Here is a 17150-nt window from a genome sequence, read left to right on the forward strand (position 1 = left end):
TCTGAGCAGACCCAGCTAAGCTTTGTCCATACTCTTGACCCACAAAATCTTTGAAATAATAAATCTGTTTTAAGTCTCCATGTTTGTAGTAATTTGTCAAACAATAACAGAAAGCTAATACAAGTGCAAATCTCAATTAAGTAGGCATTGCTTTTTAAGAACCTCAGAGTTAGGTGTCAAGAGGTCGCCCCACATTTTTAAAATCTGCTTTTTAAAAACAACTATTTCATTCAAAGTAGGTAAAGAGAGAGAGAGGAGAAAGTTCTGAACTGAAAAATAACGTTCTTTATTTCAGAAAAGTATCAAATTTTCATTTTATTGCCTATAGTTCTATAAGGAAATAGATATAAAGCACCAGTAATTTTGTGATCTGAAGGGTTTGATACAGTTGTGATATTTATCTACTGTGCTTATATTGTATACTTTATGGTAAGTACACACAAAATTGTGTCCCAGTTTGATTTCTTCAGTTCAAACTAGGATTTTTAATACTGCTTGTATCATGCAACTAAGATATAAAGGAACTGCAAAGTAGAAAGTGATAAAGAAAAATTCATTTGAAAAAATATAGCTCCAATCTATTTGACATGGTGGTGTTCCTTTAGTCACATGACAGAGTAACTCCGAATATGCTTGATTGAAATTTGGCTTATCAATCAATCCCATACTAGAAAAAAGCATTTTCAAAACAAATTGCCAATTAATTAAAGTCACTAATATTACTTATTTGACAACTTTAAGGTTAAAAAAAAAAAAAAAACTCTTCACTTTTCTTTTCCCAGTAAATTACATCAAAGTGAGTCATTGTGGTCATTGTGCACCAGAAGATTAGCAAAATGAAATCTTCTAAAGCCCCACTGAGGTCAGACTCAGTCTGAAAAACTGTGCTGTGAGAAATTTACCCACATTTCCACTAAACAACAGTTTTCTTACAACTTGTGAACACACAGAACAGGACATACCCTTCCTTCCTGTACTTGGGTTAAAAAGTGCTTTTCTAGTTTTTTTCAGAACATACTGAACTCTTGATTCTTAATTCTTCTTATCACAGACTACAGTGAAACTTCCTGTGCTTCTTCCCAGTACCATTTTGGGTTGGATGTTTACTGTAAAAAAGAAGTATTACACTATATTTAACACTTAAAGTCACAGAAAAGCAAATGATATACTGTCTGGTTTTCCAGGTGAACTGTGGTAGTTCTTGAAACATTGTTCACACCGTAGAAGGCTTTAAAGTCATCTTTCCTCACATAAATATGTTATTTCTTTCCCCTGAACTTGGCAAAAATAGGGTTAACAGAAAATGCTGCATTCATGTAAGCAGATCTTTAACATAATTCTAGGCTATGATGAGAAATGAGCAATAGCAATTGTTACTGATTTACAATTGATTTGCAAACTCTTGTTGAAAATAAATGTATCGCTAACCATGCAGTTATTAATGTGCTTACATCTAAAAACTTGGTGTGGAGGCCAGGAGAAAAAGTCAGCCTCAATGTGTGTTTGTTTTCCTATTTACCAAGTAGGAACTTTTTATCCTATTTACAATATCCTTATCCATGTAGTATCTACAGTCGCACATTTAAAATATTCCTGGGATTGGGACGGGGGTAGTCCTGCGGTGATAACTACACAGAACCAGCAAAAGGGTATCAAATATCTAGAGAAACTAAGAAGATAGGCCAGGGTGGGAAGAACTGACTTCCAACATCCCTGCCTCTGATCTCAGGGGCTTCTCTGAATTCCTGCTTCCTTATCTGTATGCCTAACATCTATCTACAGGGTTACTTCTGGGATCACATGGAAAGCATTTTTAACCTACTATGCATTCAGTAAATAACAAACAAGATTGCTATTGCTCCTGTGAAAACCCTGCCTTTTACATGAATGGTTCTCAAGCAGAGCCCACTGGATGCTTTTGAGTTCAAAGAATGAATAGAAAGCAAGTCCCAATTAGAAATCTCTTTGTATTTAATTTTATTACTTATTACTTACCCTACAAGCTTTCTTACCCTCACCTTTTTTTTTCCCCCTCAAAATGACTCACTCTTTGCTTAGTTTAGGTGTAGCAGCTGTACTGAAAGTCAACTATCAAATGTCTCTATTTGACACAGGCACACGCACACGCACACACAGAGTTTAAAATCAGTGAGGACTATTAATTGCATTGTCCATGTTATCTACTCTAGAATATAGGCAATGAGCAGCTGTATCACCAGAACAGAGAAATCGTGGACTTTAATAGGTACTGAGTAAAAACGTGATTAAAAGAAAAGTAATGTGACACTAACATAACTAATAGACAAAAGCATGATGGGGCAATAACTATTTGGAATATATAATATGAAGTGAGGAGTAATGTGAAAAAAATCTGCCGGGGAAAAATCCATTTCCTGACTCTAATTTTTCAAATTTTAGACATTTGTTTGAAAGAAAAATTACAAAGCTGTAGGATCTTGAGAGTTCCAGATTTGTCATTAGCATTTAGGCAGAAGAAAAGCTGAATCAGGTAAGAATGACACTCCCACTCATTTTGTTTAGGCTGCCTATGAAAAAGACATTATAATCTTCCTCAGCACCCATCTTAGATAACATCTTTCCATGGATCTCATAAAATTTAAACCTCCATATGAAATCTTCTATTTCCTGCTTTATTGTCACTGTGAATGTAAAAATGGCTGATGATCACCTTTGTTTATAATCTTTCATAGAGTTGAACAGAAACATTCAAAATTACCTATTATTAAGCCTTCCCAAAGGCAACTGAGCTTAAGCAAAGTTTTATAACCTACCAATTAACCTACAGAAGGTATTCCAAATAATTATATTTTGTCACTTTCTTATTCACACTCGACTCCAAAAAGTTCTCAACTTTTCACATGAAAAATATAGAAAATAAATACTACTCTTGCCTTCACAGGCAGCACTGAAATGAGCAAGCACTTATATTAATTTATTATATTTTCTGACTTATTACTTAATTTCCCTACTTCCTACTTAGAACTTGAGCTGTTCTGGTTAAAAAAATGATTTAAGAAGCAAAAATAATGATACAAAAATTTAAATAAAAGTCACTGTTGCCATGAAATGGGATGTCAGTTTTGCAATCCATCTGCACTTTCCCACCAAGCTGGGTGGAGCGGATTTAAACGATATTTACGAAATAAGCTAATAGGAAAGGGCACGACAACATATTAAAAGCGACTCTCTTCCTCTTCCACAGCTCGGTGAAGGCCAGGGATGAATTTCAAGAGTTGTTTCCGGACACTTCCCCTTCTGCTTTTCCTGGGCAGGGTCCCAAACATGCTTGAGAAGTTGCCTTCCCACAAGGGAGACATAGACCCACTGCTGACAGAACTAATGCTCCGGTTCCTCCTTGAAGAAGACCTCTTCATAAAATCGTCCCCATCCTTGGGGACAAAACACTCATCATCTGTGCTTGTCTGCCGGCTGAATGCTTCTCTGCTCGAGTCTTCAGACACACATGTCTGGTAGCCGTCCTCACTGTCTATCGTCATGGAACTCAGCCAGCTCTTACAGCTGCTCTCGCTGGATAATCGATTTCGGTCCAGGAGGGCTGGACCAGGCAGGGTTCCAAACAAAGTTGATTCATCTATGTCCATGTTTTCCAAACTTGGGCAGTTGGCTGCATCACCTGGAATGCAGAAAACAAAGTCTATTGTGAAATGGATCTGAGCATCACTCCCTACAAGTAAATATACCAAGATTTCCCTTTGAAGGGCACAGGAAAGAGGGTGAATAATACTTTTCACTAAGCTCTGACTCGTACGATTAAGTGACTGTTTATGAGACCATTTGATAAATCTTATAGTAGGATTTTTCAAACTGCTTGTTCATGGACTAGTTTCCATGTAAAAGGGTCTACAGTCACAAAAATGGTGATACTAGATTAAATCAATTTAAACAAGAGTCTTCCTATGAGAGCAGTTCAACTCATCTAACAGCATGCCAGTGTGACTTGTGAATTTCCAAAAGGATCATTTCTTAAATTGAAGTGACCCCCACCTTTCCTTAAAATTCTCAGAGAAATGGGTTCCAAAGCATATACTTGGGGAAATGGCATTTTATGGATTTTCTCTATTTTAGTTCTTCTGATTTTTGTTACTATCTTATATTTTTAATAAATATAAAATTATTATAACATTGTTAGAAGTATATGGGAAACATAGTTATAAAACCTGCATCTACAGGATGATTATTAGAAAATTCAAAAGTGTTCAAAGCATAAAGAAATCTTCCAGCCTCAATATTCCAAGTTTATTCTTAGAATACTTTAATATTTAAATGCTTTGAAGTGATAAGGTACCCAGAAAACATCCCTGTCCTAAAATAAGTAATAATTAATTTGAAGAAATTGAATTTTATCTGCTTAGCTGAATTTCTTCATCAGCCTTTTATAACCTACATCTGGGCTCCCCAAACTCAGATTTTAATCTCACACCAACAGCCTGTTCATATCCCACTTACTTCTGTACTACCTGAGTTAGCTGGTATGCTGCTCAAAGAAAGGAGATTATTTGTAATACTAGCCTGAGGAAAGCATCATTAGAAGGTGACCTTGCTTCAGGAAAAGTAATAGAACATTACACACTCAGAAATGGTTTTATTTTGGGCTGATAATCTCTACTGCTGCTCTCCTTTGCCCTTGGTTGACAATGTAAAAACAGACTGTTTATTTTTCCATTTGATCTGCAAGGTTGAGTAGGGCCAGCCCTGCGGTGACTAGTCATAATGTTTTCCTTTTTGTTAACACAACCTACTTTATTTCATCTTGCAACAAACTGATGAATTCCTTTTGACTGGAGAGCAACAGGCTTCTAGAATCTCATGCCCTGTATATTTATTATAGGTCTAGAAAAAGTGAACTAAAGAACTCCTTTCATCTCTCAAAAAATGTGTATAACAATGGCCGTATGAGAAGTCAAGCTCCTTGATCCTAAACTATGGAACTTGTCTATACAAGGTCACTCCTATAAAACAGCAGAACTGTCTATACTTAGACCAAACCCCAGCTCCACTCCAGGATGCTCCAGAAGGAAGGAGATCCCAAACACTCTCAAGTCTACAGAAATCCAGGAAGTGGCCAAATTTTTGTGCTTCTGTCTTGCTAGCAAATTTCAGCCCCCCCCAAATCTGTTATAAATTTTAAGATTATTAAAATTTAAGAACATTTAGAAACACAAAAAGAGAAGTAACTCATGTGTTTCATTTTCTGAAAAAAAAAAAAAAAAAAAAAAAAAACCAGATCTTCAACACAAACCTCTAAGCCATAAATTAGTGCCTAATTAAGAATTAAATGTATCTTTTTGTCCAGAAACAGATGATCAGTTTTAACAAATAGATATTCTAGGTTATAAATAGAGACATCAGCTCAGTATTATCTGAAGAAGACATAGCCTATATTTCACACCCACATAGCTAGTGGTTTCAGTGAATTATTTGTATATGTAAGTTCATTCCTCAGGTTACACCTGTCACATAGCAAATGCCAAGTCAACAAATTTTAAACTCAACCCTTCTCTTCAGAATACACACAAGGGCAAGAGCTATTCATTTACTGTTACAATGATCCTTCACATTTCTGTCTTGGATTTGGAGGCCATAAAGAGGGATTTCTCTGCCTTAATATAATTTACACAATTTAAACAAATAATAGGAGTTCTATCCAAGAAGCAGGCTACCATTCCAGCTTCAAGAGTTTCTAAGAACTATGCAGCCTGAGACATGGACGTTCTCAGGAATTTAACTCATCTGCTGAAGCAGTAGGGAAAACAGGCAATCATTCTTATTGCTCTTCTGAAACCTCCAGGTGCCTCTTGCGAGCGTGTGCATGCATGCGCTTGTATGCATGTTTTCATGTGCATACTTGCTATGTGTGTGGAGGAGGGGGTGTGAGTTGACCTATCCCTCCTCCAAATGCACTGGTCACTCCAGAGGCCACGCAAAAGAAACACAGACTACTATTCTTGATCCATGCTAGACAGTTTTTTCTTGTAATGATGATAATCTTAAAACAATTTAGAAGCAGAAATACTGAAATGATGAGATGTAAGTGTGGTTTCTGAACAGGAAATCACATTTACCATGAAGCAGGCGCTGTTCCTGTAAATGCAGAGATCTGAACTCCACCCATTTTTGCTTCAAGGTTTGCTGAGAAAGAAGAAACAAGTGATAATAATTAGGAAACCCCAGTGAAGATAACAATTTACTTCCAGGTGTTGAGATTTGTCAGTAAATTTTTTTTTCATTTCATTCTAGCACTAACAATCCCTCCCATTCATTTGAAGGTGGTTTTTTTTCTATATAAGCAGGGATATTGGGGACACTAATTTCTCAAGAAATAATCTAGTAGCACCAACAAGTTGAAACAATACATCATTTCAACAGAAGCAATAGAGAATATAAATAATGACACTTTTTTTTTTTATTTAAAAGTATTACAGAACCAGACTGCTTGGGTCTGTGTCCATTTACTAGCTGTTTCGGAAACACTTTACATTCTAGGCTTCTTCTATCTGCAAGATGAGGGCAATAACAGAACCTGAACTCCAGGATTGTCATGAAGATTCACTGCATTACATTGTAGATATAACATGTTTAGAACAGTGACGAGAGCTTAGTAAATGTTAAAAAAAAAAATGCCACCATAATTTTTAATGAATAAAGAAGATGTAGTATATATGGAATACAATGGAATACTACTCAGCCATAAAAAGGAATGAAATCATGCCATTTGCAGCAACATGGATGGACCTAGAGATTGTCATACTAAATGAAGTAAGTCAGACAGAGAAAAACAAATATCATATGATATCATTTATATGTGGAATGTAAAAAATGATACAAATGAACTTATTTACAAAACAGAAACAGATTCATAGACATAGAAAATAAACTTACAGTTGCCAAAGGGGAAAGGATAAATTAGGAGTTTGGAATTAGCAGATACACACCACTATATATAAGATAGATAAACAACAATGACCTACTGTATAGCACAGGGAACTACATTTAATATCTTATAATAACCTATAATGGAAAAGAATCTGAAAAAGAACATATATATATATATATTCCTGAGTCACTTTGCTGTACACCAGAAACTAATATAACATTGTAAATACCTCAATTTAAAAAATACCATCATCATTCTATGAGCCTGGGGCACTAAAACAGTCTTTTCTACTGGATTTCTATCTATTTATTTTCTACACCCAAAAGGGGAAGCCGACAAGTTCTAAAAGCTCCCTTGGAAGGCTCAACTTAGAACACTCTAAGCACCCTGACTTCTTAACTGCTTCCTTCCTCAGCCTCCCCATGCCTGAAAGCAGTGGCCCAGGTTGGGATGAAGCAGCTGCTGTAATGATCATGGCTGCACGTGAAGCCTGGCCTAGCCCACAGACCAGCCTGGGTGATGGGAATCAAAAGCAAACCAGGCAGGCATCTGACAAGGCACAAAGGTTCCTACTCCCTCCCGCCCTTTGTTCTCTACCCCACCCCTTCCTTGGCCACACAGCAAGCCCAATACGCTGGTACAGCTCAGATTTGCCTGTGGACATTTATCCTTAAGGAAAGGCAGCCTAGCTGGAAACAAGCGGTCCTTTGTACAAAGCAATCTGGAAAGGGCAGATGAAGGCCAAAAAGGAAGAGGAAAAAAAGTACATTTGGAATGGGAAGACTGAAGGAAAAGAAAATATTACAAGAATGTCATTAAATGCTTAACAGAAAAATGGCTGGTTCCTCAGTTCAGGGGTTGAACAATCACTGGAGAGGATTTTCCAAGCCTTGATGACAGTAATATTTAGCAGCAATCCTTATGGTTGTCAATATGATATGCAATCAATAAATCAAAGCCATAGAACACTTGGCTTGGTTAATTTCTTGTTCCTTCTGTACTGTAATACTGTCTATCTGGCTATAGGACTGACGGGCTAACTGGATCACAGCTCTTGTTATCCAGGTAAACCTGCGGTCAAGTGAAGGTCAGAGTTAGAAAACTAGGAAGTACAGAACTAGCAAGGATCTGGCATATATACCAAACCCTTTTTTTCTTTCTTAAAGAAGTTTACCTCCTTCAAGAGAATAGAGTCCAGTTGAGGAGGATAAGGATAGACTGACAGTCAAAACTAAATATAGAGAGAAGAGGAAGTTGTATTTCTGCACTCACTATCCAGAAATACAAAGTCAGGGCTTGCCAAGTAATTTCTGTGAAAATAAAGGTTTTAAAATATCTAATCTGTTGATTCAGCCCAGTCATCTAAATACGCCGTCACTTAAACCAGGAAAATACTAGGGTAAAGAGCAGATGTGGCAAAGCGACTAAGAGGTTTTAGTCTGTATTGAAGGTTTCTTATTTTCTTCAGAGTCTATTTCTGCCTGTTATTGACATTACAGTTGTGTATTCGAACAAATCTAACCTCTCACTATTAGAAGAAAATTAAAGCATGTGTGAGATCCAACCATACTGGGCCACCACACCTCACTGTGCCTACCTCAGTGCCTGGAACATAGCAGCTGCTCAGCAAATACTGGCTGAACGAATGTATGAAAGGATGGCTCCCTAAAACAATGCTCAGCTTTCACAGACTGGATATCTTGGTTGAACATATTTCCAAGTTTTCATCTATGTGAGACGTATAGCTAAACATTTCCATGACACTTTACTACTTTTGTAGTGATTTCATGGATAACATGCTGTTTAGTCCTAAACAGTTCCAGATTAGAAAATAAAGGTTATATAATATATAATAGAGGTTATATAATAAATATAGCAAAATGTTTCCCAAGGGCTACAAACACAGTAAATATCAGTAGCTCCCTCAACTAACCCACTGGATGTGCTGTTTTCATGTTAACTATTTGAATCATAGGTCATGAGAAAGGAAATCCCTGGAAACATAGCTCAGAAGGGACCATTGTTTCTAAAGAAGAGATTGTGGCTCCACAGAGAGTCTTTGGGGGACACAATGCATATTTACATAGGACACACAAACTAAATGTCATCGTGTAAAGGGGAAGCCAACCTAACTCTGGTTATAGGTCTGACCCAGACATTTCTGACTCAAGAAATGAGCTGGAAATCTCATAATTTCAAGATTAGAAAAGGAACAGAAATGCAAGAAGGTGAGCAGAACTAAACCCAAAGGTCTGCTCGGTGTGGAGAAAAAGGAGGTAACAAGGAAATTGGGCCCTATCGTGATAGATAGTTTGAATGCACTTCCGTGTGGCAGAGACAAAGACAAGATTCCTGCTTGAGAAAAGAAACTTGGCTGAAGCTCCACCTCCATGAAAAGCAGGCTGAGCAAAGCTGCTGAGGGTGCCTACAGTTCATGGAGAGCATGTACCCAGAGAGCCGGGGGTACATATATGCAGCCTCATGGCCTGAGCCATGCAGCACACTGGCCCTCCAGGGAAAGCTTCCAAGATGCCAGACCTGGCTCTGGACCAAAAATCTTTTTTTTTTTTTGGACCAGAAGTCTTAGGTGTAGACTGGAGACAACTGCCCACCTCTCACATTGAGTGGGAAAGAGAGGCCAGGGAAAGTGGGCAGTCCAAACTCCAGAATTCTGTGGAAGTTTAAATAGAAAAATGTTCAAAGACTTTAAAATAAGAATATTTACAATACTCTGAGAGAGAAATGTGATGTTTGTAAGAACAAGAAATTTGAAACAAAGAAATAAAACAAGGACAGATAGACACAAAAAAGAATTATTTGAATATTAAAAAATTATTTAATTTTTAAAACTCAAGGGTGGAGGGTATAGCTTAGTGGTAAAGTGCATGTTTAGCTTGCATAAGGTCCTGGGTTCAATCCCCAGTACCTCCATTAAAAAAAAAAATGAACCTAATTACCTCTCTCCCCCACAAAAAACCCAAACAAACAAACTCGATAGAAAGAGCACATTCTATATAGAACACAGACAACATTACTGAAGATATTACTAAGGAATTCAAAAATAACATATGAAAAAAGACAAAGTGCTACAAAATCTGAAAGAGTGGTTAGGAAGCATGGAAGATAAGTCAAAAGGCTCTGAAATATGTCTAAAAGGAATTCCAGAAGATAATCCAGGGAATGGTGAGGAAGGCATATTCAAAGAGGTCGAGCTGCTAATTATCCAAAACTGAAGAAAGTCACAAGTCTTTAGACTAAAGGACACTGCAAGTTCTAAGTAGAATAAATTCAGAAATGAATCCAGACCTAATCATATAGTGGTGAAACTGCAGATCAGTGCAGACAAAAGAACCCAGCGAAAGATGAAAGATTGCCCAAAACTGAAATGTTGGTTTTTAAAAGACCCCAAAATCCTCTAGAGAAAATTACCAAGAAAAAGAAAAGAAAGCATAAAAAGTAGTACAAATGAAACGGGGACATAATCACAGTTGTGATAGTAAAGAAAAAGAATGTTTATTATCAACATCATGCAATAAATCTGAAAACTTTAAAACTTTATTAACAAAAACATCATTCAATAAAGCTGGCTCAAAAAAAAAAAAAAACAAAAAACAAACAGAAAGACTGAGCAGTCTTATAACTAATAAAGAAACTGAAACAGAGTTTAGAAGTGTCGCCACCAAAAAGAACCTCAAGCCCAGATGATTCAGATAGCATTACAAGAATTCTACCAGAGGACAAAAAAGGGAAGAGACTCCCCAGCTCATGCTAAGAGTCCAGTAAATTTGATACCAAATCTAAAGAGAGATAGTCTGAGAAAAGAAAATTACAGGCCATTCTGCCTGTAAGATGGAGCCACTCTCGAAAACCCTAAAGAAAATGTTAGCAAATAAAATCTACAAGTACAGAAAAATGATGATAAATTATGACCAGGTTGGGTTTGTTCTAGAAATGCGAGGGTGATTTTACATTAGAAAATCTTTAAATGTTATTCACCATATTGACAACTTTTAAAAAATAAATAAATGAGAAGATCATCTTAACAACTACAGAAGAAAGTATCTGATAGAATTTAATACACTAAAAAATACCAGCACACTTAGTATAGAAGCCACCTTAACCTTAAAAGCATATTCACAGAGATAGAAAAGAGTCAAAAGAATTCCCTTTAAGGTCAAGAAAAAGCAAGGATGCCTACTATTATAGTTCTATTCATCATTGTATTGTAGGCCCTAATCAGTATAGCAAAGTAAGAAAAAGAACTGAATATTACCCTTTTTTTTTTTTTTTAACTGTGTAACACTCTTAACAGATAGTTATTACCTTCATGGGAAACGAAATAACCTATAGATAATTTATGAGAAATTATATAGTTTAGCAAGATGTTTGAATAGAAAAAGCACAGAAAAATTTACTTCAGATGTCTACACATTAACATCAATTAAAGCTATTTTTAAAAAGAAGCTATAATAAGAAAAAAATCATGTTACAAAGGAATAAATCTAATAAAAGATGCATAGGATCTATTTGCATAAAATTATAAAACTTTATTGAAAGACAAAGAAAATAATTTAAAGTTATTTAGTGAGATAGTCTCAGTAAAACTCAATACCAGACAATGTGAAGTCTCCTCAAATTGATCTATTTATATAAAATGTGTTATTAATCGAAACTCCAACATTTATTGATAGAATTTGACAGTCTATTCTAAAATGTTTACAGGCAATTACAGGGACAAGAATAACCTGGAATACTTGCCCAATCAGATATCAATATTTATTACAAAGGCGTAATAGCTGAGTTTGAGATAAATTGATCAATGGATCAGAATTGGAAGCCTGCAGGACAATCCACTCAGATGTGGAATTTGCTTAAAAATACAGGTTTCATTGAGGTCCACTGAAGAAAAAGGAGGACTGTATAAAATAAATAGCACTGGGAAAACTGAGTATTCATACAGAAGAAAATAAAATCCTATCTCATACTATACACAAAAATTAATTCTGAATGAATTAAAGACTTAACTGTAAAAAAGAAAAATCTTTAAAACTTTCAGAAGAATTATAGAAAATACAGATTACCTACAAAGAATAAACAATTAGGATCCCCCTCATAAACAAAAATACCAAAGGGACAATACATTCAAAATGCTAAGGAGACAAAACATCACCTTAGAATAATTCAATTACCTATAAAACTCTCTTTTGATAATAGCAGTGAAATAAAGATATTTTTCAATAAAGACCCACTTATCCTCACTGAAAGAAGTACTGTGGCAAGAAGGAAAGTAAACCCAGTGGAAAGGCACAGAATACAAGAAACAAGGGCAAGTACATTAGTTCACAGGTGGGTAGACTTGTTCACCACCAGCTATTTAAAACAACAGCCTGCATCTTTTTCATAAAAAATTGATAAAATTCTCTAAAGTAAGTAATCATAAAGAAGATAGAGTCTTAAATGGACATTTAAACACATTAAGCTCCTCATGATGTGGCAGAAGTTGGAGATGTTGAAAAAATGTCAAAGTTAGAAGAAACAATAAAGTATGTATTAAAACTTGAAGAGAAAATATTCAAAGAACAGAAGATGCTTCGAAGTATGAAAACGTGTTGTGCAAGAGTCCTTTACTCCATGAAACATAAACCTTTTTTTTTTTCACTTAAGTTTTAAATAGCATCACTAGTTTATGTTCTACATTTCTTTCCTTTTTTTACAGAAAGGCTGAAAAAGCCAGTTTTTCTTTTTTGAAAAAGATGTTCACTAAGGCTCTCTCTCTTTTTTGCAAAACAAATTAACTTTCAACAGTTTTAAAAACCTAAATATAATACGAGGGACTGTTTACCCTTTAAAAAAGTTTAATGATAAAATGTTAGAGGTATTCCTTTTAGTGTGAAGACTAAGACGATTTACAATATCCTGAATGTCCTAGCCAATGTTATAAGAGAAAAAAAAAAAACTATTGAATAATTGGGGGTAAAGGGGCAAAACTCTCAGTATCTGAAGATGATATTAGGTTTATATTAAAAAATCTAAGGGACTCTACAAACATATTACTAGAATAAAAGGAGATCAGCAAGACTCCTGTATTTAAAAATTTATGTAAAAGTCAACAGCAATAAACATTTGCAAAATTAAAAGACTACATGTATTATAGAAAGAAAAATTAGAAGATACATAGGAATAAATATAATAAAAGCTATCTAAAAATGTATGAAAAAATTATAAAATGGTTTTCAAGTACATAGAAGACCTGAAATGGAAAGACAAAAATCCTGTGTTTGAAGTAAGGAAAGTGAAAAACCATAAAGATGTCGACTGATCTCATGTTTTCTATAAATACAATTCAGTTCCTATCACAATCTGAATAGAGGATTTTTGTCAAGGAATTTTATAAATTGATTCAAAAAATCACGAGGATAAGCAAAATGATAAGAATATAAAGCCAATGTTGACAGAGAAGAAAACAGGGCTTGTTGACGAATTAGTTGTGGGGCAAGGGAAGAATACAACATAAAACTTAAAATAGAAACATAGTAACTCTACGCTCTTAGGCTCAATAATTAAGACGTGCATACTCCAGAAAGAAAACTGATAAATGGCAGCTATTGCTAAACTAAGTCCAATTGAGCAACCTGCCTGTAGTCAGCCGTACAATCGCTGCTGGACTGGCCGCCCCATTGTCCTACAGGGAGCAGCACTGATGCAGAGAGGTCAAGTGGGACTGAGGAGGGGTCTCCAGGGCTATGGTTCAGATGCGCGTGAGGGCCTAGACTTCATGGCCTGCCAGAAGCTCACCAGTCTAGCAAACTGAGATTTTTAAGACTCTCGAAGAGCCCAGAGAATTTTCATGGAACATCCTGCACTGTGCACTATCTCCTGGAAACTTTAATTTCCTCTTCAAACTTGGTAGTGTATTTGCCGATGAAAGTAGATTCAAGGACTGACACAGGCGTAGAGGGAGATGATTTTTGTATTAAGAATGAAGCAGAAGGGAGGGACACAGAGGAGGACAATAGAAAAGCAAAATTCCCAGGCCCTTCTGTACACACATATATGCAGCTCTTGGGAAAATGGCAAAAAGACCAGCTCCTCCTCCTTTGTTTTTCCAAACAAAATGTAAATCAGAAGAGATCGCAGGTGCATTAATGAATAGTTCTTCAGGTGATGTGCCTTCCTGTTCCTTTTCTGAGCCTCATAGACACGCAGAAGGAGGAAGGAAGAAAGTGATTTGCACTGGTTTGTGGAATTTAATATTCCTGCAAAGGTAATTGTACAGCTCTTGATAATTCAGCAGTTTAGACTCATCATGACATTTCATCTTCAAGGGCTATCTCAATTTTTCAACTACGTTTTTATTCTACCACTCACACATTCAAGGATGAAAAATGTGCCTCACTGTATTAAATTAAATTACCTTTAAAACTTGCAGCTTTGCCTCAAGCTCTGTTCTTTTGAGAATCATTGTTCCATTAAGAGTCTCTATCCTGTTTTAAGACAAAAAGGAGGGGGGAGGGAAATGACATGAGTGATTCTTTCAAGTAAGTATCACCCCATGGAGTACCACACTTGGAGCACAGAGTATCCTCAAAAAGCAACGTTAATGTTACAATTCTCATGGCTCTTCAAGAATCTGGACCTAAGCCAAACCTTCTGACAACATTCAAAGAAAGAATATGGAAAAAATACTCCCTTTGAAAGGGTGACTAAAGAAAATACTCTGGTTAATTTGTAAACTGTAGCTCATTTTATAGAAGCCACTATATGGCAACGACGGTTGTTCTCTGCTAGAACCTGTTCCTGTGGGGTTCAGCTGAATCACTTCATTCATTTGGTGAATATTCATTGGACATCTACTACGTGCCAGACTCTAGACACTGTGCTAAGCATGAGGGGTACAGCAGTGAAAACAACAGGCACTTGGGACTTTTAAATAATGAAATCAACCACTATTTCTTGAAACAGGGAAAAATTCTTTCTTCCCTAGGATTCTAGGAAACTTTACCTCTGTACGTTTGCTTAATTTTGGAACTAGAACAAATAGAACCAGAACTGCTATGAGATAATAACTTTCATATGACTCTGATCTCAAAACTTTTTAAGTATTCAAACTTTAATCCTAGAATTATCAATTTAGTGGTGCTCTTTCTCTCTATACCAAATGCCTTTCTAAAAATAAAAAGACTTGTTCTATCCTGAGTGCTTTGATTTGTTTTGTGGGCTCAGTTTAGAGGCCTTTATTTGGACTACTAAGCAGTCATTCTGAATAAGACAAATTTCATGTATGAGTTACACAACTAAGTATTTTTAAAGTATCGGTTCAAATTCATTCTGATAAATAAGCTGTAACTCTGTTTATAAAGATGCAAGAAATTTTTTAACACATGGTAAAATAATAGTATTAATTGCAGAGCCCAATTTCCCTCTATTTCCAATAGCATTATACCCAAGATAATGGGATGATAGCAAGTTGTCTGCTTTCTCAGTAGGGCGTCTTGACTCTGGGCCACAGTTAGGATCCCTATGAATCTGTTTGGGACTTTAGTGTTGACCTGCCCTGCCCAAGCAGTAGATGTCTGCGGGCAGAACTGCTGGCACAGGCTGACTGCTCTCTTCAGTGTCTCTCATTTTCCTGATCTTTAAATTTCACATTGTCTCCACCCAATACTCCTTAATTATCCACTTGAGTTCTGCCCACTTCACCTATTTGGAGCATAGGTTTCTGCTTCTAACCACCAGCATGTTCTCGCGGACTCTACATGGTTCCTACCTTATACATTCAAGTTTCTCTGGAGCTAGAGGACCCCTCACCCATTACCCTGAATTCCCAGGACGGAGTTGGACTCAGTCCTCCACCACTACCAGTCATCTCTCAAAACTACTCTCACACACCCAAAAAATGTCCTTTGAAGTTTTAGACTAGAATCACTGAAGAATGTCCAGCAAATTTTTTTATTGGCAGCTTGCAAGGAGCAGCTGTGGTGTAGCTGGAGAATAGATCCTGGCATCCAGAATAGATGGTCAAATCCCAGCCCTGGCACTTACTAGTTGGTTGGTCTTAACTAAAAGAAAAAAAAAAAAAACCCTCATTTCAGCCTGAGTCACTTCGTCTATAAACAGGAATAAAACTAGCCTCATAAGGCAGCTGTGAAGAATAAATGAGAGAAGCAGAAAAAAGTGTAAATAAACTATTAAGCCTAGCTGATGAGAGCCCTACTCTGCTTCCTGAAAAACTGTCTTCATTTTTTTTTTTTATTATACTTTTCCTAATTCACCAGCCACCCATTACACTGGCTTTCTTTCTGTCCCTTGAATATGCCAAGCCCATTTTGAGAACTCAGAGACCTCTCGCTTTCCCTGAAATGTTCTCACCAGGGGTTAATCTAACCATCCCCTCTCTTCATTCTACTCACAGCTCAAAGTTCACCTCCTCAAAGAGGACACTTTAAAAACCTAAGCTAAGGTTGCAGCCCTCTTACTCAGTGTTCTATTCCATCCCATATTCTACTTTCTTCATAGCAGTTATCAATTGAAATACCAAATTACTTATTTTTGCAGTCTTTTCTCACCCATCTCCTTCCACAATTAATAAAGCACTAGAAGAATCTTTGTATTTATCTCCCCTGAGCCTGCCACAGAACTGGAAACATAGTATTTGCTCAGTAAGTATCACTTGAATGAATGGGTGAATTCCATCTTTTAACTAATTACTAAGGCCTTCTTAGATTCTAACGGTGGCATGGTGGAAATGGCAGTTGAATCTCTACTTGGGGAGACAAATGTTCCATTAGTAGTCTGGGAGTATTAGAAGATGTGAGTGTGTGTGTTGCAGGGCAGGAAGGTTGAACAGACTTTTTTTAACCTTCCAACCAGAACGCTAGGAGAGAAAAACAATTGGCTGGTGGTATAAGAGGAAAAACTCAACCCTTCTGACCTTCTGTTTGTTCTAACCACAGGATTATATCAGCTATGGAAATTGGACCCGTTCCCCTCTGTCCAAACAGAATATGTGCCAGTTTAATTGAACTTGACTTAAAAATAAATTTTTTAAATGCTATCCCTCCCACTCAGATGTTTGGGCTACTGATGTCCTCTGACTTCAGATGTTGACAATATGTTCAAGTTTGAGGAAACCTTGAGAAACAAAAGGAACTGATAAAAACGTCTGTACCCAATCCCCAAGCTACGGTGCACTGCCTCCCTTGTGATCCTGAACAAAAAGCCTATTCATTCACTC

General features: G+C 36.5%; 1 protein-coding gene across 14 annotated transcripts in view; it reads right to left on the reverse strand.

Moving 5' to 3' along the window:
- Positions 1–265: 265 nt before the first annotated feature.
- CYTIP (cytohesin 1 interacting protein) overlaps positions 266–17150 on the reverse strand; it is a 92083-nt gene continuing 75198 nt past the window's right edge. For all 14 annotated transcript variants that reach the window (XM_032479487.1, XM_032479486.1, XM_032479482.1 and 11 more), the window contains 3 exons: positions 14331–14400; positions 6105–6171; positions 266–3655 (listed from right to left, as the gene is read on the reverse strand). In XM_032479487.1, coding sequence (XP_032335378.1) covers positions 3195–3655; positions 6105–6171; positions 14331–14400 — 598 coding nt within the window. In that variant the 3' untranslated portion in view covers positions 266–3194. The remainder of the gene's footprint in view (positions 3656–6104; positions 6172–14330; positions 14401–17150) is intronic.

This window comes from Camelus ferus, chromosome 5 (genome assembly GCF_009834535.1).
Source record: "Camelus ferus isolate YT-003-E chromosome 5, BCGSAC_Cfer_1.0, whole genome shotgun sequence".
Classification (NCBI taxonomy): Eukaryota; Metazoa; Chordata; class Mammalia; order Artiodactyla; family Camelidae; genus Camelus; species Camelus ferus.